The sequence below is a fragment of the Mobula hypostoma genome, chromosome 20 (genome assembly GCF_963921235.1).
Source record: "Mobula hypostoma chromosome 20, sMobHyp1.1, whole genome shotgun sequence".
In the NCBI taxonomy this organism is placed as follows: Eukaryota; Metazoa; Chordata; class Chondrichthyes; order Myliobatiformes; family Myliobatidae; genus Mobula; species Mobula hypostoma.
In genome coordinates, this window is record NC_086116.1 from 25,848,754 (window position 1) to 25,871,138 (window position 22,385).

General features: G+C 38.5%; 1 protein-coding gene across 3 annotated transcripts in view; it reads left to right on the top strand.

Moving 5' to 3' along the window:
• Positions 1-22,385, top strand: part of tbc1d22a (TBC1 domain family, member 22a) — a 331,820-nt gene that overhangs the window by 216,799 nt on the left and 92,636 nt on the right. For 2 of the 3 annotated variants that reach the window (XM_063072580.1, XM_063072581.1), the window contains one exon: positions 15,564-15,659. The exons of the other annotated variant lie outside the window; for it this stretch is intronic. In XM_063072580.1, coding sequence (XP_062928650.1) covers positions 15,564-15,659 — 96 coding nt within the window. The remainder of the gene's footprint in view (positions 1-15,563; positions 15,660-22,385) is intronic. 3 annotated transcript variants of the gene reach the window in all.

The window sequence follows — 22,385 nt, forward strand, 5'->3', positions numbered from 1 at the left end:
CATTCTCAGTCATGATTTCAAGCCTTGAGTTTAATCACATTACTGCTGGGAGCTGTTCATTTTGTCATTGTAGCAAGAAGGCTTTTATTGTTGAATTATTTTGAATTATGCTACCAAGTTTCTTTTCAAAAGCTGTATATTCATTAGCTACAATAATTTGTTAAAGCTATAATTTGACCAGCCAAATTTTCTCTGAACAGCTTTTACTATTTCCAAATAATTCAATACATACAACCTCATTACAGTCTAATCTTGGTTTACTTTTTCTTATTGACTTACTGGGCAACTGGGAACAGTTGTAATATACTATGGTTTATAAATAATATTTTAATCCAATAATTATAGACAAATGAAAAATTCTTTTATGTTATGTTGTAGGGATGTTTGAGGATTTTTGTTTTTACAATGTTAAGGGCTTAACTACTGCATAATTTAATTGTTCCAATCAATAAGTTTGGAATGCAGAGGTGAAATTTTTTGATTGAATCACAATCAAAAATTTAATCAGAATGAATTGTTTTGGACAAGATGTGAAACAGCAGACAATTCGAATCAATTATGAAATAAACTTTAAATTTCAGATTTTATTTATATGTATTTTAAGATTTTAGCTCATATTCTGTAACTTTCTTCTGAAATATATTTCCATTGAGGTGTATTTTAAACCTGAGCGCGTAGGCAATCAATTTAAATTGCATTTCAATTTCACCTTTCATTTAGTGATCATCATTCTTACTGCAATTCTTTAGAATAATCAAAACTATCACTTATTAAAGCAGAAAGTTTATTTTTAAACATGCATTTTGGTTTGTATATCTCATGAATACCAAGTAAAGATTGAGGAGAAATTTGTAATTCCACCTGTACAACTGTATATTTAAAGAATTCTTAGTGCTCAATAGCAGCTGACACATCAGGCCCAGTACATTTTGGCCCAATTTAGCGACTACCCCAATTAGCCAGTTTCATGGAAATCATTAAAAAGGTATTATTTAACTGAATAACAAATGATCTATTTAAATTAATGCTACCAATAACACTACTGTACTATGATACAGTTTTTGTAATATTTATCGACAGAGGAATTCATCCAATGTATGTTGCTGTGCTCTTTTGATTGATTATAAATGAACAAAATTAGTGCAGACACCGAATGCAGAGAATGGACTGCCTTCATACAATGCTTTCAATGATGGCATCCTTGAAATCCTCATTTATCTTGTAACGTTCAAGATGATTGTCAATAACTTTAAATTCTTCATAGTCCCTCACTATCTGAAGTAGAGAGATTGTTTCATTTTCATTCCCAGCTGTTTCTGGCATCTCCAACCCTTGAATGCTTGAAACTGCAGTGAGCTATAGTGCTGTTGGGTGAGGAGTTCCAAGATTTAGACCCAGAAATGATGAAGAACCACCAATATATTTACAAGTGAGAATGGTGTGTGACCAAGCAGGAAAGGTTCAGTTGGTGGGGTCCCATGCACTTGCTCTGGCTTGGTGAATAATTGTAGTAGATATCAACCCTGAAGCTATCATAATCCAGTGGTAGAGTGACTGAATGTTTTGGGTCGTTAATGTTTGAGCAACAATCAAATGAGTTGCTGTATTCAGGATGATGTCATACTTCATAAAAACTCATTATGGATGCAAACAAAATTCCATCATGTTCTTGAGTTGTATCTTGTAGATGGTAGAACCTCCTGGGGAGTCAGGAGATGCCATTCTTTTGATTGCCACTTATGTGGCCTCTCCAGCTGATTATTCTTTTGAGTTATGACATACCCACTCTTAAAAGCGTGACCGTGGACTCTAGGCGATGGCAACTTCAGAACATCCTGACGTCCTCTTGTAGACTCTCTCTTTTTGTAGGTGGCCACTGTTTGCTATTTTTGTGGCACGTCTATTATTTGCCATTTATCAGTGTATGTCTTAATGATGTCTATGTCCTGCTGCATGCAGGCATGAGCTGCCTCAAAGTTCAAAGTACATTTATTATCAAAGTATGTATACCATATACAACCTTGGGTTTCGTCTCCTTACAGGCAGCCACCACAGGCAGCCACAAAACAAACCCAATAGAATCCATTTTAAAAAAGACTATCAAACACCCGATGTTAGAAAAAAGAAACAAATCATGCAAACAATAAAATAAGCAAATAACATTCAGAACTGATGTTCACAGAAGTGAGTCCATGGCCATGAAGCTAGTCACAACCCATCCAGGAGCCTGTTAGTTGTAGGCTTTAGTTCAGTGCAGAGATGAGTAAACCTCGCGGGCAGTGAGCTGAAATGGCCTGTCCTTCGTCTCCAACACCCTGACCTTTTCAATCTGGCCTGGTACTTAAACTTGGTAAACGTTGGGTCGTTCCTCACTCTTGGACCCAGCTCCTTGCTGCTTTGATACACTCTCAGCCCTTGGATCCGCCACCTTAATTCAGCCCATACCCGACCTTTCCAATACAGCCCGGCAATTAAATCAGTCATACCTCGGCTTGTTCCCTGCTCTCCGACCCTGGCCCTGCCACCTCAATTCGGCCTGTATATGCCATGCTGCAACCGGTCCTGCTCCTTCGAGATTTCAGTTCACACTGCAAAAATCCCAGGTCATACCGGCAGTTCAAAAGCTCAACTCTGAACTGGCTTCATTTGCTGATGACTGACAAAAGAAATGGATATTTTGCAATCAACATCAGCCATGCTGTTGTGATGCCTGTTCCAGCCCGAACTTCTATGTTTGTCAGGGCTTGGTATGTGCAGGCCTGTAATAGGTAGGGAGTAGTGAGCACAGGTGACCACAAAATTTCAGGCTTTATCAGCTCCATTGCCTCCTTGTGATCAATTTAATTGGTAAATAATTTTCATTGTCTTGTTTGCAGCAATGCTGTCACATCATATAACATGGCTACAAAATTTCTATCTTCATCTGTTTTTCCTTGTTTCATTGAACCTAACTTGGTTGGTATTTGTCCATTCACATTACATTTGCATCAGTCTGTGTCTCATCCAAACTTATAATCTTCTTTAGAAATCTCATTTGACACCTACTTTGTGACAGATTCTACCATTTAGTAAGTGACATCTGAAAACTAATTTTTATGTTGCTTGCTTAATGCAGAAATACTAATTTCTGATTTGAAATTGGAAATAATGTTACTTATTTGGTAATGCTTTTTAGAATATACGTATTGGATATAAGATCTTTAAATTTCTTAATGACACTTACATTTACAGATGATTCCAACCAGGAAATTACAACTAGATAGCCAAGAGATTGCCTTTATTGTCAAAGATTATTTCTTCTCATGGACTCATTTGATTGAGAAGAGTATTTCACTCAAAACAGAATTTTTTTTCAGGTGAATAATACCATAATACTAATGATTTTATTATTTGGAAGGATATGGGGAATTTTAAACCTGTCATCTCAACATTTGGCAATAAGTATTTTCTAAGTAAAGTTGATTTTTTTTTCCCTGTGAAGATCTGAAGAATCTTAACAAATGTGAAATGGTGAAAGGTCCGTTACCTTCATTGGCAATCAATGACATTGACAAAATGGTATTATGATGAAAACAATTTTGTTTTTCTAAGCTGATTAATTAGAACTGTTCAAGCTATTTGTACATTAAACTGTAATAGGTTCATGATCAATTATTATGTTAACATTTGCAGTAACAACACTTGCCCACATATTCCCTCAAAAATTTTTTTTCAAATATATGTTATTTGGTGCAGATTTTTATATGCTAGGCAAGGGATTTGTGTGGTTTAACTCATCAAAATTTCTTGGATTATTTCTTAATAGTAGGTTCAGTGAAACACTGAGCTGTTGTCGTAACACCCCAGCTTATTTGAAAATAGCTGCCTTCATTACCACAAGAGTAAGAAGCGAGTATTCATTGTTTTATTGTAACATATTTAGTTTTCATCTTCACATTGACATTAATGTGGTATGTTTATCACCTTCCTCCCTTTACTGCTTTTAGACTGTAATAAATTGCATTACTGCAAAAATAATGTTGAAGGAAGTTATACTCGTAAATGGTGCTAAGGCAGACTGAGATTAGATCTTTCTGTAAGTGGAATGCATAGAATTTATGGCTGCATCAACTAAACTAAGCCAATGTTCTCAACATCTCAGCAAACATTTGTGCGCATTAACTGTATTCGTCACCATTATAAGATATCTGTCACATTACACTGGGCAACAAAGATTTTCTTCATGAATACTTTTGGATGTATCTTAAGGATTTTGGGCTGCTGATCATGAAAATCTCCATGGAATTTCCCTATCATGCACCATTTGTTTTTTGAAATTACCTATATTTGTTATTGCAATTCATAATTCAAGTCAATTAAAATGTCATCCACAACGTAAGCTGAAAATTTTTCTCTCATGTCCATGCATGCCTGGGCATGCTTAGGCAGGGTAGATGCTGTATGGCAGGACAGGTTTTAGAAAGGCTATACATTTCCGTGAAGGATTTTGGTATTTCAGAGGAATGTTTCCCGGAATAACTGATGCCAAGATTAAGGAAGGTACTTTTGTTAGTCCACAAATCAAACAAGTCATCAATGACAGGCAATTTGAAAAACTTCTCATGGAACCGGGGAAAATTGCACGGAAGGCATTCAAGGATGTTGTTGAAAATTTTCTTGGCAGCTATAGAGCACCAAACTACTTGCAGCTGGTTGACAATGTGCTTCCAGCATACAAAACCATGAAGTACAACATGTCACTAAAGATTAATTTTCAGCATTCCCATTTCGACTTATTCCCTGCAAATCTTGGTGCTATCAGTGACGAGTATGGTGAAAGTTTTCACCAGGATATTGCGGTCATGGAGAAACGGTATCAGGGCAACTGGAATCCATCAATGCTGGCTGATTGTTGTTAGACACTTAAAGTGAGAAGCCTCAGACACGAAGTAGAAATGAAAATTATCAACGCAAGAGTTTTAGCTTAGATGAAAATTTAAAAAACAATTATTGTTTTTTTAAATAAAGAGAGCATACTATAAAGGAGGTTTGTGCAGTTCATAACAAATGTATCAAATGTACAATTCACATCTATGAAAGAGTTGCACCCATAGTACAATCATGCTTTGGTTACCTCCCTGCCTCGACCCACCCCTCCCAATTCCCATCTCCAAGCCATCATGGCATTAGCAAAAAAGGTTGAACAGAACCTTAGTTCCCACAGAGCTGCATTGGTATAGAGAAGGTGTATTTTTCTAATACATAGACTGTTGTATGTTTACAAGTCTGGGTCCATAGAATTTTACCAGGAAATGCTGGAGGTCAGGGATTTATGTGCAGAGGAAAGGAAGAAAGGATAGACATTTAGTTTGGCTGGGAATTCTGAAAATATTCAAGAAAGGGTTCCCACACCTTTTGGAACTTTATATCCGAGTTGAGAATTGAATAATGGATCTACTCCAGGTATAGACTGGACATGATGTCCCTGAGCCACTGAGCGTGGGTGGGCGGGGCAGCATCCCTCCACCTGAGCAAGACTGCGCGCCTGGCCAAAAGAGAGGCAAAAGACAGTGTGCGACGTTTGGTCAGACTTAGGTGCATGTCCCCCTCTCCGGAGGTGCCAAAAAGAGCAATCAAAGGGTTAGGTTCCAAATTATAATTAAGTATTTGGGATAGAGTTTGGAAAGCATCTTTCCAGTATTTTTCCAAGTTAGGGCATGTCCAGTACATGTGAATAAGGGAAGCCTCACCCCTTTTGCATTTGTCGCAGCAGGGATTAACATATGGGCCCTGTGTACGAACTTGAACGGTAACAAGCAGTGGCGGGCACATAAAGAGGTTGAGTTAACTAACTTAAGAACTGGATCCCATACATCGTCTGACAGTGAGAAATTTAAATATTGCTCCCAGGCAGTTTTAATTTTGTCAAGGGGGCGGGTTCCACACTGCCAGTTTCAAGAGCAGTTGTTGCCCAGTAATCATCGGGTTCCTGGATCACCTTCACTTACTTCAGGGCTGAACTGACTCCGTGGCCTGTGGACTCACGTTCAGGACTCTGCAGTTCATGTTCTTAGTATTATTTGTTTAATTTTTTTTGTAATTTGCATGACTTGTTCTCTTTTGCACATTTGATGTTTATTGGTCTTTCTTATTGTGTGTCTTTTTGTGAATTCTATTGTGTTTTTCTGTGTTATATAACGTGTGTTAGATCTGCTATCACTCATTTTAAATCGTCTTCAAAAGTTAAGATGCCCCTTATCTGCAAGGGCTCTAAATGTTGAGCATGTAACTGATAAATACAGTAACTTAGTTGATTTTAAATGGTTTAGCTTCTACTAAAGCTTACTAAAGAAGATGGGGGTGAGGGGTCACTCCCTCCAACAAGCAATTAAGTCCTTGTCAAATGCAGCAGAAGAAAGCAGCAATTGGATTTGGACTAAAAGGAAAGACAAAAACTGGGCTGCAAGATGAAGACAGGAGGGTATGGAACTGAGGGGGGGTGTATCTGGGATGCCAGGTAGCACCACTTGGCCCCCTGGAGATGTCGTGGGCTTATCAATGAAACATCAAAGAAGGAGGGTGCCCACCTGATGACCCCGATGACGTACCTACCCTCCCTCCTTGTCACAACTCCAAGCCCACTGCCAACATCGAGAGTGCTGACTTACCATAGGGATTGAAACATCAAGTCCTGGTAGCTTTACTACTTACCAAGTTATTCTGAGTGAGGTTTCTACCTTTATAATTCCAAGTCTGGGTTCTTTTATCTTGACTTTCAGCCTTAATTAGTTGCCGGTTATCTACCATCCATCTATGCACATCACTTCAGAAGGCAGTGACAACTCTGTCGGAGTAAAAGAAAACTTTTAAAAGTCTCTCACTATCTCTTCTTTGAGTTAGTCCTGACGAAGGGTCTCGGCCCGAAACGTCGACTGTACCTTTTCCTATAGATGCTGCCTGGCCTGCTGTGTTCACCAGCATTTTTTATGTGTGTTGCTTGAATATTCCAGCATCTGCAGATTTCCATGTGTTTGCGTTTCTTAAAAGACATTGTATCTTCTGTTTTTCAGCTGAATAGTGCAAGACCAAAGAAGAACATTTACGCTCCTTTTTCAGTTAACATAAATAATGCAGCACAAGAGTTGGATAGATTATTGCCCCCTTTATACCACAGCAGAAGAATTGCTGCATAACTTCGTCAACGAGATTGTTCATTTTGGTTGATTAAAATACAGGTGCACATTCCTTTATCTGAAATTCTGAAATCCAAAAAGCTCCGAAAACCGAAGTTTTTTTCGTCAACAGCTGAGGTCACTCAGGTGTGACGTGGCAGCACTAGCAGAGGCTGCCAGACTTCAGCTGTGGCTCAGCGCTTGTACTGGTTACACGTACATTTGCTGTTCGCTGATATTTTGTGTTCACTGTTGATTTTGTGTTTAATTTCACTGTGAAAATGTCAAAAAGAGCTGCAGATACCCCTATGGGTAACAATGAGAAAAAGAGAAGGAAGCATCTATCATTATCAATAATGCAGAAAGTGGAGTTATTGCAGAAGCTTGATTGTGGTGTGTCTGTGCGGTGTCTTACTGAGGAAAATAGTGTTGGAACTACCACTGTATATGATTTAAATAAACAGAAAGACAAGTTACTGAAGTTTTACAGTGACAGTGACATTCTACATTTATTCCAATAAGTCATTTACCATGTGTTTGATTCGGTTCGTTTGAAGCTGTATATTTTTATGTTTTATTGAATGTTTTTGTTGGAAATAAAAATTTTTCTTGTCACTATTCCCCAAACAGTACAGTATAACAACTATTTATATAGCAGTTACATTGTATTAAGTATTATAAGTAACCTAGAGATGATTTAAAGTATACGGGAGGATGTGCGTAGGTTTGGTGCGCCGCAGGGTCCTAAAGTCCACCGCATTCACACAGGTTAAATAAGGGACTTGCGCATACATGTTTTTCGGTATGGGGGGCGGTAGGGTCTGAAATCCGAAAAATTCTGAATTCTGAAATGCAACTGGCCCCAAGGATTTCGGATAAAGGATTGTGGACCTGTACTACTTTCTGATGTAATCTGACACATATCTTTTAATATTTGCTGGGAGAAAAGGAACATATTAATTGTCATAACTTAGAAAAAATAAATGCATTTGACAAACAACCAGGCTACAGAAATTGCAAATGCATAATCTTTTGTGACAAAGCGGTTTAAATGGAGAAAATTAGGTGGCCAAAGATTGAAAAAAAAAACTGCACAATGTAGATTCCATATGATATGAACAGCAGAAATATTTATATTTGGGGGTAGAAATAATCAATCTAATTGCTCATAGGACTGGACTGTGAAAGTAAGTATCTTACAAAATATTTCATGTAAGTTCTTTGCATGAAGACATGGTATTCATGCTTCATTACAAACAATTCTTGTTTTCATGATCATTGTCCTCAACATGCAATCGTTACTTCAATATTCACTTTTATCTTGAGTATGAAGAGATTGTACTTAAGTACTCAATATAATAATGAAGATGGAAGCAAGTCCAATCAATTTCACTTTCTGTCAGTACTAGATTGTGTCGGAAAGGAAAATGAAATATTGGAAACTCAGTAGTTAGGTCAATTTCTTTGCAAAGGAGCAGTTAATGTTTCAGATTGAAGATCATTCACCTGAACTCTGTCTTTTTCTACAATTCCAGATTGATTTCCTGAGTATTTGTGCACTTTGTTGCAGATTCCCAGCTCTGCATTTTTTTAAAATTCTTGTTCACATTGTGTATTTGAGGTTGTGATGTTTCTGTATAGTTTCTGTGTGATGACTACTTAAACACAAAAAAATTAAGTAATGTTTGTAAAATCATGTTACTTGTGAAATTTGGCAAAATTATGTTTTTTTCCAACAGAATTATAGAGTAGTACAGCATGGATGCAGACTCTTCAGCTTACTAAGCCCATCCTGACCACAGTGTCCAACCAGCTCTTCCCAGTTTCTTGCACTTTAAGCCCCACACCTCCATATATCTACCCGAATGCTTCTTAAATGATCCTACTCTACCTGCCTCAAACATCCTTCTTCTGGCCCGAAACGTTGATTGTACCTCTTCCTATAGATGCGGCCTGGCCTGCTGCGTTCACCAGCAATTTTTGTGTGTGCTTTTGGCAGTTCATTTGTTTATCAGCATCTTCAAAACCTTATGATGCTTTACTGTTGGAAGCACTGGCTATTTTACTGTGACCTATGAGACACACTGGTGGAAAAAATGGGGTGTTTTTAATGCTGACTTGATATATTTGTGAAAGAAACTGCCAGGTTTTTCTGAGAAGTTCCATCTGTTCCGTATGGATCTGCCAGCAATTTTTCACACATGCAACTGATTGTTTAAAAATAAATGAAGAAGCCTGGACTTTCTATTAAAGTTAATAATAATTATGATGAAGGCACAGCAGTGTACCCACTTCCTAAGGAGATTGAGGCAAACGAGGCCCCCTCCCCCAATCTTAACTGCATTTTATAGGAACACTATTGAAAGCATCCAGACACATTGCATCTCCATTTATCTCCAGCTGGTATGGAGCAGCCGAGTATCAGTCCCAAAGCTCTTACAAAGTACTGTGAGAATGGCTGAGAGGATCATAGGGGTCTTCCTACCATCCATCGGGGACATTTATCAGGAGCACTGCATATGCAGGGCCCTTAGTATTATCAAAATTGAACATTGGATAAAAAACACTCCTCATGCTTGAAATCTGAAATAAAAATGATGAAATTATTACACATGCCATTCATCAGTTGTGCGGAGAAAAGAAACAGTATTTGTGCTGCAGATGATGACCTTTCATCAAAAAATTGTAAATTATGATAAAGATTGATTATTGAAATGGTTGAGTCTTAAACACTATGAAGATGAGATTCATAGGTCCCATGGAAGTAGAATGGGGAATTAAAGCTGTTGCGTTTTCTAGACTGGGTGTTTTAGATCACTGAAAGGGAACGAGTAAAAAGGCGGGTGTTGCATGCAAGGGGACATTGGATATTGGTGGAGATGGAAGAGTGAACTATGGAATCACATAGGAAATGGACCCTATGCAATGCTGAAAGATATGTGTAGGGTGATGGGAAACAAGTTTTTCATGGTAGAATAATGCTGCAAGTAGTGGAAGTTATAAAAATTGATCCATTGAATGCACAGGCTGGTGGTGAAGACAAGGGAAACCAGGGCGTAGAAAGTCATAAACAAACAGATGTGCTTGAAAGTACTTTCATTTGCAGTGGATGGGAAACTATGGTCAAGAATAAGTGAAGGATTTTGAAAAAACTGGAGCTGTCAGAAAAGATGGATTGCAAGTGGAGAAACTGGGTGAGTGGAACAGTGCAAGGGTTCCCAACCAGGGGTCCACAGGACCCCTTGCTTAATCATATTGGTCCATATTATAAAAAAAAGGTTGGGAACCCCTGGTGTGCAAGAAGTTGCGGGAAACAGTACTTACTCATTTTTCATTTAACCAGAATTCCACATAATTGACAGAGTTCAGAAGTATCTTTGTTGCACTTCCCCCACTCTTCTTGCTCTTACTATGCTTGCTCTGGTTGGACGATATTGAGGGCCATAGCACAGTCTGCTGCCCAGTGATAAATCACCCTAAGCAACAAGATTTGTGTATTTGTATGTAAGTCGTGGAGATCCTGATGCTCCAATCAATTATGCAAGATAACTAGTCTAAATGCAGTTTGGCCGTCATTATCCCACAGAAATGGGGCCAATATCAACATTAGCTTTTGTACAGAAGTAGCAGTTTATGATTTAATTCTTTATTTTTATATAAAGCATGTTCACTTTATGATCTTAGCCATTGAATTTTGGAAAGGATTTGGGATAATATGTCTATTAAACAAGTTTGAAGTTACAATATCTGCAGGGGTTCTGTGAGAGTTTCAATTGTGAAGATTAAGCTTTCTCTGTATAACATATAAACAGCTACTCATTTTTGTTGTTTGCTCCTGTGCTGCTCTAATTGGTGCTTTAGTCATCTGATAATTTTTGCACAATCAGCCATTTAGTAGAAGCTTTGAATACTCTGTAGCAAATTTTATACAATGAGAGTTAGTGTGTGACCTGAATGGAAGCTAATGTATGAAAACTTTTCTGGCAATATTATAGTTGCTAAATTACATTTGTGTTCTTTAGCATTTGTTTCATGCTTTTTCTCTGAATACCGGCAAGGCTGGAAGCCTGGTATTTTGTTGAATGATGAAGGGACCAGTGAGGTTCCCAAACTAGTATTTTTTCTATCTTTCAGGACTAATTCTTCTTTAACTTAATTCAATATGTAATTCCAGAACAGGCTTCATCTCTGTAGGTGCACTGCCTCTTACTAACTTCAAATTGGGATTTATTTACTCTATCTCTTCCCTCTTCGCCCTCCAGAATCTCTTATTTTCCATCCCACTTAAGCATTTGTTTTATTTTACACTGTGTTTTGCATGGCTTGTCATAACTGACTCATTTGATTTATGTTTAAGATGTAAGAATTTCAGTTAGCTTTAAAAAAATAATTTATTGCAGAAGATATTGAAGGAAAATTGGATATTTTTCTCTCAGGCAATGTTTACTGATCAGCAATGCTGTGGTTGAAAGGCATGCCGAAGCACAGTTAGGACCATTCTTCAAAGGGGATTGGGTATTCACTTGAAAATATTTGCAGGCAAGCTGGTGTTAGGACGCATTCTTGTTTGTTGTAGCCACTGGCAACTTTTGTGCTGTATTTACCTTCTTTGCCTGATTTAAAATCTGCTATCACTTTTTTTTATCAGTCAGATCTTAAAAATAATTTGCCTATCTTTTCCTTTTCATTCCTGTACAAAGTTTGCCTTTCAAAATGTTAAATACCTCATTCCTGTTCAGATACAGATTAACTAAAGGCACACGAAAGGCTGATATAATTGCATTAAATTGATTTCTCTTTCTGTTGATCTGCTAATTATTAGAGCAAATCTCTGGAAAGGTTAATTCAGTCAGAAAGGGGGCACTGTTTATGACTGATGATGCAGTTGATTCTTTACCATCTAAGTTTCAACCCTACAACCAACAACAGCACAGTTCTACCCAAGACAAATGAGAACAATGCTTAATCTCAGCTCTTTAGTGGAGGGGTTCCCAGCCTGGGGTTCATGGAAGCGCAGTTAATGGTAGGGGTACATGGCATAAATGTGTTTGGAAACCCCTGCTTCAATGGTATGCTGATTTTTCTTGCAATTGACTTTCTTTAAATGGTAGCATTTCTACACCCCACCCCCAAAGATACAGAAGCATTTAGGAAACTTATAATATTTGTTAAAATACATGATAATTTGTTTCACCAATGATTTGTGGAGATTCGAGAATTTTTAAACTTGCTGTGATTTGGCGTGTTTCATCAAACTTGCTATTTGTTTTCATTTCAACATTTTTCAGTTGAATATTGAGATTGGAACTAAATTGATAATGACAGACAAGACTGACTCAAAATCATTGTTTGAAGACCAAAATAAAACTAACTGCTTCATTGTTCAGTTCAAAGATGCAGTTAGATACGCCATTATTTCTTTTCCCAAATTAATTCAAGGCTTAATGTAAAGAGTGATCTATTTATTAAACTATCCGTTTTTAAGGTTGTACTTGTTTGGTTTTAAGGATGAGGGGCTTCTGGCAAGTTTTACCATATTACTGTATTTTCTTGATCTTCAGTTCTGAATTTTTTCAGGTAACAGCACTGAGTTTGTAGAATTCATTACATTAAATGATTAAAAGCATTATGTAAAACAATGCAAAGCTGTCTCCATAAACTAAATGTCCACCTTTCAGATATTCATTACCTTGATGGTTTAAAATAATGTTTATTGTTAGTGATGCCCGTAGTTGTTTACTATCCTGGCATTTATTTGAATTCAATATCTTGGTGATATTGAACATGCTTATGACTGCAGTGCAGGTATTCAATAGTGAATTTGCCATGTGTTACTTCCAGAGTATTATTTTGTTTTAGTATCAAGTCATTTTTCCAAATTTTGAACCTTTATCTGTAGGTGCAGTCGTGAGTATCTGAGATTAGCTGCATGAACTGAACAAAAAGCTTATGAGACCAGATGACAGGAATAGAATTAGGCCATGTGCCCCATTGAGTCTGCTTCACATTCCATCATGGCTGATTTATTATCCCACTTAACCCCATTCTCTTGCCTTCTCCTGATAACCTTAGACGCTCTGATTAATCAAGAGCCAATCTACCTCTGCTTTAAATATACTCCATGACTTGACCTGAACAATCATCGGTGGCAAAGAATTCCACAGATTCACCACCCTTTGGCTAAAGCAGTTCTTTATCTCGGTTCTAAAGGGACATACTGTATTCTGAGGCTGTGCTCTCTGGTCCTAGACTCTCCCACCTCAGGAAACAACCTCTCCACATCCACTCTATCTAGGCGTTTCAATATTTGATAGGTTTCAATGAGATTCCCCACCCCGCCCCCCCACCAATTCTTCTCAATTACAGTGAGTACAAGCCTACAGCTATCAAACACTCCTCATATGTTAACCCTTTTATTTCTGGAATAATTCTCGTGAATCTTCTTTGTACCTTCTTAGATAAAGGGTCCAACACTGTACACAATATTCAAAGTGCAGTCTGAGCAATGCCTTATAAAGCCTCAGCAATACATCATTGCATTTATATTCCAGTTCTCTCAAAATGAATGCTAGCATTGCATTTGTCCCCCTTACTACCAACTCAACCTGCAAGCTAACCTTTAGGGAATCCTATATGAGAACTTCCAAGATCCTTTGCACCTCTGATTTCTGATTAGAAAATAGTCCATGCCTTTATTGCTTCTACCTCAGTGCATGACCATACTCTTCCCTATATGGTATTTCAGCTGCCACTTCTTTGCCCAATCTGTCTAAATTCTTTTGCAGACTTCATGATTCCTTAATACTATCTGCTTTTCCACCTACCCCCCAACCAAGTGTCTTTTTCACGTCCACAGAATTTCCTGTTTGCTCTTCTAACTATGGTATCCTCTATCACTATTGCATTCCTCCTCTCTCTGCTTCGCTTCTGAGACACAGAGCCAGACTCAGTGCTGGAGACCCGGTTTCTGTAGCTTCCCCTGGTAGGTCATCTCCTCGAATGGTATCCAAAGAGGTATACTTATTATTGAGGGGAACAGCCATAGTGTACTCTGCCCTCAATGATTGTTCCCTTTCCCTCTCCTGCCTGCCCCCTGCAACTTGGGGGTGACCACATCCTTGTAGCTCCTACCTTTCACCTCTTCATTTTCCCAGACATCCCACCCTGTATAACCTCATTCCAGGGAGGTAGCACCATCAATTTGCGGGAGACTTCCGGGAGAGGTGGGATGTCTGTAATAGAGTAGCTCCTTTGCAGCTAGCCAGCTAGTTTAAATTACGTTAGCTATGCTAATGAACGAATGACACCTGTTAAACTCACCTCAATACGTCTTTTACAGTCTTAACCCACCATGGACAATAGAAAAGTCACTGTTGCAAACAGTGCAGCGAGCAACACTAGAAAAGTCACTGTTGCAAACAGTGCAGTGAGCAACACTGTTATGATTTTGACCCCTAATAGGCAGGGGTACACTTTAGGGTGGTCTGGGGTGACTTACGTTTTATATTTTTTTTGGAACACTCTCTGTCTCGTGGTCGCTCTTGTGCGCACTCTCTCTCTCTCTCTCTCTCGTCGCTCTGGCTTGCTTTCTCTCTTGCTCGCTTGTGGTCACTCTCGCGTGCTCTCTCTCACGCGTGCGCGCTCTCTCTCTCGTGGTCGCTCTTGCCCGCACTCTCTCTCTCTCGTGGTCGCTGTCTCTTGCTTTCTCTCTTGCTCTCTCTCTCTTGTGGTCGCTCTCGCGCTCTCTCTTGCTTTCTCTCGCTCGCTCTCAAAAAATTGATTTCCGTGACATTACATATAATTTGTGGGCATCAGGGAGCCACTATTAATATACGGGCGACTCCCGGAACTTCCGGGAGAGGTGGGATGTTCGTTTTCCCGTATGAGATTAAGGTCATTGACCTGCAGTTCCAGTTCCCTAATGGTCTCTAAGGAGCTGCAGCTCAATGCACTTCATGCAAATGTAGTTATCAGGGAGATTGAAGGTCTCCCAAAGTTCCCACATCTCACACAAGAACATACCACTAACCCTGTATCCATTCTCACCGTGCTAATTATGTACCAATAGACAAGGAGAAATCCTATTAGAAAGTTATGTAGAGCCTCCGACTGTTTCACCTAAGCCTGATGAGTCAAAACCTGACCACTCTAATACTGGCCCACTCGATCAGCCCTCCAACAGTAGTCACTCTGCTTAAACCTAGCTGCTTTTTATTGGGTCAGTTCCCACTCTCTCACTTGCTGCTTCGAAGTATGACTACAGGAAAACCCCATATACACAAGATGTGCAAGAGTAAAGTGAAATGTTTGTGTTTGTTCTTTGTTTCATCATACTAATTTTGGACAATGAAGAGGGAACTACAAAGCAGATTGCTTTCAATGGGAGTAAGTAACAATTCATTTTTCTTGTAGTCCGAACCGGAAGGATTCTCTCACTTCCACCTGTACGTTTGTGCTGCCTTTCTTGTCCGGTGGAGAAAAGAACTATTGGAAGAGAAAGACTTTCAGGTGAGAGCCTGCTTTCTCTCTATACACTTAAAAATTCCAATCCTTGATTAGTGATGATAATTGTATTTGTCACTAGTAGAGCTCAAAAGATCTGGAACTGTCAAATGTTGAACCCCATAGATTGCTTCTTTAAAGCAATGAATGTAGTGGGGTAAGATTATTTGTTAATAAAAGAGTATTTCATTTAAGACTCTATTTTAATATCATTATACTGAAAGGTGAATTACCAGCCCACGACCATAGTTAGCACTTGTGAGGAAATAGTTCGTTTTAAGAGTTTCAGATTAGATTGAGGGAGATATTTATCTACAGTTTGAAAAGTGCTGAATTGTATAAAGAAAATGTAGTCCTTCAGAGAAAATACCTATCCAATAATTCGTACTGTATGCTGTTTAATTCAACTCGTTACATACAACTTAACTCTTAAAAAGCCCCTGTTGCATCCAACCCACATCCAAGTCTCTGGTTTTCATGTCAGAGTCTCCCTCTCATCGGCTCTCAGTGCATGGTATCTTCCCACCTAATCCTAAAATCTACTCTTAATTTTTATAGTGAATTCTTCAATAAAATCAGTCACTTAACAGGATTGGAGCAGTGAACTACACTGTATTTTGCTTTTACAGAGAAAGTGACAGCACAAAATTTTGCATGGATGATTTAAATATTTTAAAAAAATAAATATGCCTTTTGCCTTTGCAAAATGTTTCAATTAATGAAAGTAATATCATGTTTCTGTAGTTTTATGAAATTACCCTGCAGTGGATTTCACTTTATTTCATAGCATATCTTTAAAATTGACATTTCCTGGATGACAGCTGTTGAAAGGATGTGTGTTCGAATGCAGTGAACTACTGTCCAGGAATTTCATCTGTTTAAGGGCAAGAGTTGTAACATATCAGTGATAGCAGTCAAGATTTCATGTTCAGTCCTGCTGTGAGCTGTAATCTGTTAAAACAAGTCTGGAATCCTTATTGTAAAGGTGATTTTACTCTCATTTACTACTAACTACAGTAGTATCATAGAATTGTCTTCAGAACTAGGAAGCTTATTATACGTTTTTGATATGGCATAGACATTTGTGAAGAGTATATGCTGGAACCAACTCACCTAATTGGCAAGAATTTTCAGAGAATGAGGATGGGGAAATAGTTCTGGGGTATAGGGAAATGCTGGAAGAGTTAAGTGGATTGGTCTCTACCACTGAAAGTACTATGTACACCCTATTGGTATTAAAAAATGTTAATTAAATACAGTACTGTGCAAAAGTCTTAGACACCCTAGCTCTATATATATATATACACACACACCTAAGTCTTTTGCACAGAACTGTATTTTACTTGTGTTTTTCTTAAACTTGCTCATCAAACTACCTTTGAACTTGTAAATAATCAAAATATTCACAGAAGAATAAAGATACTTTACCAGTGGATGAACTCTCATTAATTTATCTGAGTTTATTCAATCTTGTTCTTTGTATTGTTATTTAATTGTGCACAATTTATTTAAGAATGCTGTAGTATTTCGTGAAAACGTATGACAGAAAGCGTCAATGGTAGACATTATGTCTATCCTTAAGACAATTGTGCCGAGAAAGTAGACATTATAAAGTGGCAAAAGAGCAGACAAGACACTGCTTGACTCACTTCCAGCAAAGATTACATTAGCTTTATTTGTCACATGTAAATCGAAACAAACGGTGAACTGCATCTTTTGCATCAAATCAAATCAGCAAGGATTGTTCTGAAGAAATCTGATAAGAGAGGAGAGTGGTCCATAGGAGAAAAGGAAGGAGGAGGGAACGGTGGAGGGGGGGGGGTGATAGGCAGGTGAGAAAAGGTAAAAGGCCAGAATGGGGAATAAAAGAAAAGGGAAGAGGGAGGGAAACTTTTTTTTAGCTGGGTGGAACAAGTGTTGTCACACTTCTGGCACCAACATAGCATCTCACAAACCACCATTGTTACTAGAGAAACTAAAGCAAATTAATGGAGCTAAAAGCTAAGAAGTTCCCTCCTACTAGGTTGCATCATCGTGTATGCATTAATTGCAATTATTTTATCGTCCCTAAGTATTGGAGAAATAGCAGAGGATTGGGCAGGTTCAATATTATACGTCTATTCAATAAGGGAGGAGGCAAAGAACAGGTAAGAATAAGAAAAATAATAAAATTATGAACATGAGAAATTCTGTAAATGCTGGAAATCCAAAGCAACACACACAAAATGTTGAAGGAACTCAGCAGGCCAGGCAGCATCTGTGGAAATGACCAAACAGTTGATTTTTCAGCTAAGACCCTTCTACAGGACTGGAAAGGAAGGGGGAAGATGTCAGAATAATAAGGTGAAGGGAGGAGAATGAGGATAGCTGAAAGATGATAGGTGAAGCCAGGTGGGTAGGAGAGTGGACCATAGGAGAAAGAGGATGAGGAGGGCCACCAGGGGAAGGTGATGCATAAGTGAGAGGAGGTAAGAGGCCAGAGTGGGGAATAGACGAAGAGTGGAGGGGGAGGATTTTTTTTTAACCAGAAGTAGAAATCGATATTCATGCAAATAGGCTGGATAAAAATCAATTATTAATTATTTAATAGGAGAACATTTGGGTCATGACAGTCTGGTCGAGCAGTGTCAGCATGGTTTTGTGAAAAGATAATCAAAGTTACCAGAGGTTTTTGAGAAATTTTGACCACAGTGGCTGGAGGTGAACCAGTAAACTTCCAGAAAGCATTTGACACAGTCCCTCACAAATGGTTGAATTTGAGAATGAGTACCATGCTGTTGAAGATCGATACAGCCTGGTTAACAAGCAGAAAGCATCACATATTTTGAAGAACCATTAAATCATTTTGAGGTTGAGGTCACTTGGAACCAGTGGAGTTCCACAAAGATTGGTGCTGGAACCACAATTGTTTACAATAAATATACATTGGTGGATGAAAATAAATCCACAGCAGCCCAAATTTGTGAATATCCTGGTGCAATTGTTCTTTGTGGAGCAATAGTTAGATCACATCCAGAGTCTTTTGGCCTTCCTATTTAAGGAATAATATAATTTCATTGGCTGATACCACGTTTAGAAGAATCGTCCAATGAAGAAAGGTTAAATAGGTTGGGTTCCAATCAGTGAAGCTTAAAGAACAAGAAGTAATCTTATGGAAGCACACACATTGCTTAAGCAGCTCTGGATGTGATAAAAGCTGAGTGGATGATTCTTCTCAGGGTAGGGTTCAGGACCAGAGAACGTGGTATCAAAATAAGGGACTTCCATAGACCAAGATAAAGAATTTCTGCTGAATATATTTGATGATATTATTGAATATCTTTGGCTCTCCCTGCCAGAGAATTCTCTGGGGGTAAGGACCTTATGTAATCAGCAAGGGAAAGTGAATTGAAGGAACATCAGAGCAGCTGTGATCTTGTTGCATGCCAGAGGAGGTTTGAGGAGCAGAATGGCATATCTCTGTTTCTACTTGTTATGGATTTATGGTTTGATATGCCCTACAGTATGGGTCTTATTTTTCTTAGTGTTTATTTCATTACATTTCAAGGTCTCTGGGTAATTCACCCTTTTTAAGGAAGCTAGTTTTCATCTATTTTCATATAATTCACTGCACAGATTTTGCATTTTTCATTTTACTTAGATTGAATCAGTGAATTGGCAGGTTTGGTTATGTGGTTAATGGTCCTGTCTCTGTCCCGATGGCTAACTGTGAGTAGATCAGTGATGCCTGGATTGCAGTGTTTGCATTCTGCCACCATCAATGCTAATTAAACCACAATCTACCAAAAATACTGGCTACTCCTAGTTTTTATTCAGTGGCATGAATTTAATTTGCGTATGTAAATTTCAATAGTCTCAATTTCTTTTCATTTTGGTTTAATTTTTTTTAAAAATCTACTGTTATAGTGACCATAAAAATAAAGTTTTTGTTGATTACTTACTGAACAACCAGAATTGTTGTTCCCTGGGACTCAGGAAAACTTAACACAATTTCAAATTTATTTGCTCCTTCAAGTTTGTAAGTTTTAGAATTCAAGTTATCAGAATATGCCAGAAAGTAGAGCAACACCTTGTGTTGATCATTATTAAAGCTGCAGCAGTGGGGTTCTTTAAAAAATGTTCAGATAGCATTAGAAAAGATCATCATTAAAAATCACTTTGTCATGCACAAAGGAGAACTAGTGTGTTGCTCACCTCGTCTCTTCATTGGAGAAACCAGTTACAAACTAGAAGGCTGCTTTGCAGGTCACTTTTGTTCAATTGCAGGGACAAGTCAATAACAAATTAAGCAATTCGTGTAATTTGTATTTTTATGTTTCTACTTGGCATCTCAGGATCACAAGGATGCATGAAACCTCCATTGTGTTCCATTTTGAATTTGCCAGGTTCCAGATGATGAAAAGAATTTGCACCTTGTTAGTAAGGAATAGTCCTGAGAATGTAAAATGGCTTTGTGTATGTAGTGTGTAATTTGGGTGACAATTAATCGTCATGATGATGGGTCTGTCATATGATGAAATGTTAAGTAGGTGAGCTGCATAATCTTGAGTTGAAAGGAAAGGGAAATTATTAAATCAAAATTTTTAAAAAATTCAGGAGCACACACAAACTGCTCGAGGAACTCAGCAGATTAAGCAGCATCTGTGGAAATGAATAAATTGTCGAAGTTTTGGGCTGAAACCCTTTTTCACAGTGAGCGGGACACATAACAACAACCCGCTGGTTTACGATGTTAAAAGACCATTTCGTTGCTTTCTTTCGTGCTCTGTGTCAGAAGATCGCAAAAACCTCAGGTCTTCAGGCCCACGGTGAAAGATTTTCCAGCCTCCTCGATGACTCACGAGTCTCCTACTGTGACACTGACCCTCAATCCGCCTGTCTCCAGAGCCCTGAGATCTTAGGCTTCTGAACACAATCGAGGCTCTCAGGTCAAATCCTTGGCATGCCGAGTAACAGCCAGTCGTGGAACCCCGAGAACGGGCCCCATTCCCACAAAGAACCGAAGCCAGCGTGTAACTCCAGGTTAGGGTCTTCAAAAGAACCCTGAAAGGGAAAACTAAAGATATTAAAGGTGGAAATAGAGCTATGTCCGAAGATGCAAGCAAAGGAGTTGCAGTTAGGCGCCATTGTCCCTCCTAGCTCCGCTAATGAGAATTTCTGACATTCAGCAGATAGCAAAGTTTGGAGTGCATTATCCAAGAGGACTTGGGAGATTTTGTTGATGAAAATATTGAAGATAGAAATCAAGAGAGTTGTAGATTCAGAAGAAGTCCAGAGATATGGAGTTATTGTAGAAAATGGAAATAAGATAAACAATTATTTTTGGCTGTATTGAATGACAAGGTGGATGTGAGGCCCTGAGTAGACTAATCTTGTTTCTGTTTCTTAGGTTTTTCTTTTGCAGAGATAGTAGAAGCTGAATTTTGACTTGTTTGTGTTTGGTTTAAGACAATTATTAGCAGTACATTGGAAATTCAGCTCGGCTTGCTGAAGCTGTTATGTTATTCTTGATTTGGGCAAAGGACTTTGCATTTGGTGTAGAGAGCCTACATGTGGTTAGATGGATTGGTCAGTAAGTTGCATAAATATTATAGTATGGAATGTGTATGCATTTTCTTAATAAAGTTGCAGCTGTGCTGTCGTCCATGTTCAGTGTTTTCCACAAGCGTTTGGATCACATGGATCAGCTGCAGCTCTTGCACCATGATATATGTCCTCCAGACCCATGTCACACATTGCTAAGAGGGGAGATCTATAATGGTGTCACCAGCAAATAAGTTTTTCTCAAAGCCACCTGTAATGCCTTGCTTAGGATTCAGCACCTGGCTGATTTGCGACTTGTCAGGCTTGAAACCGGTTTGCTTGCTTGTTATTTTCATGGAGCAGGTAACTTGAGATAATGAGCTCTTAATATTTGTGGAGGTAGCAATTTGAGGAAATTAATGAAAAACTCTTGTAAGAGAGAGGTTGTTGTCCAGCGTCAGAAGTGTGATATTGCAATTTTCTCTAAATTTTATGCATACAATGGTATGTCGCACATGGGTGGATTAATCTCAGCAGCTACTCTGTCATGACTGACCCCTTCTTCACATTTGTAATGCTGAGGTTTTATGAGGCATTTGTCAGACTGCACTTCGAATATTCTGAGCAGTTTTGGGCTCCTTATCTAGGAGAAGATATGCTGGCATTGGAGAGGATCCAGAGAAGATTAAAGAGAATGATCCCAGGAATGAAAGGGTTGACATGTGAGAAGCACTTGATAGCTCTGGGTCTGTACTTGGAGTTTAGAAGAATGAGGAGGATCTCATTGAAACTTATCGAATACTGAAAGGCCTATATAGAGTGGATGTGGAGAGGAAGTTTCCTATAATGGAAGGAGTGTAGGATCAGAGGGCACAGACTCAGAAGTGAGGGACATACATTTAGAACACAGATGAGGAGAAATTTCTTTAGTCAGAGGGTTGTGAATCTGTGGAATTCTTTGCCACAAGCAGCTGTGCAGGCCAAGTCAACGAGTTTATTTAAAGTGGAGATTGATAGGTTCTTGAATAATCAGGGGATTAAAGGTTACAGGAAGAAGATAGGAGGATAGGGGTTGAAAGAGATAATAAACCAGCCGTGATGGAATGGCGGAGCATACTCGATGGACCGAATAGTCTAATTCCGCTCCTGTGTCTTATAGTCTTTTTTTAAAATATCTGTTGAGTGCATGTGTTGTCAAAGACCTTCATA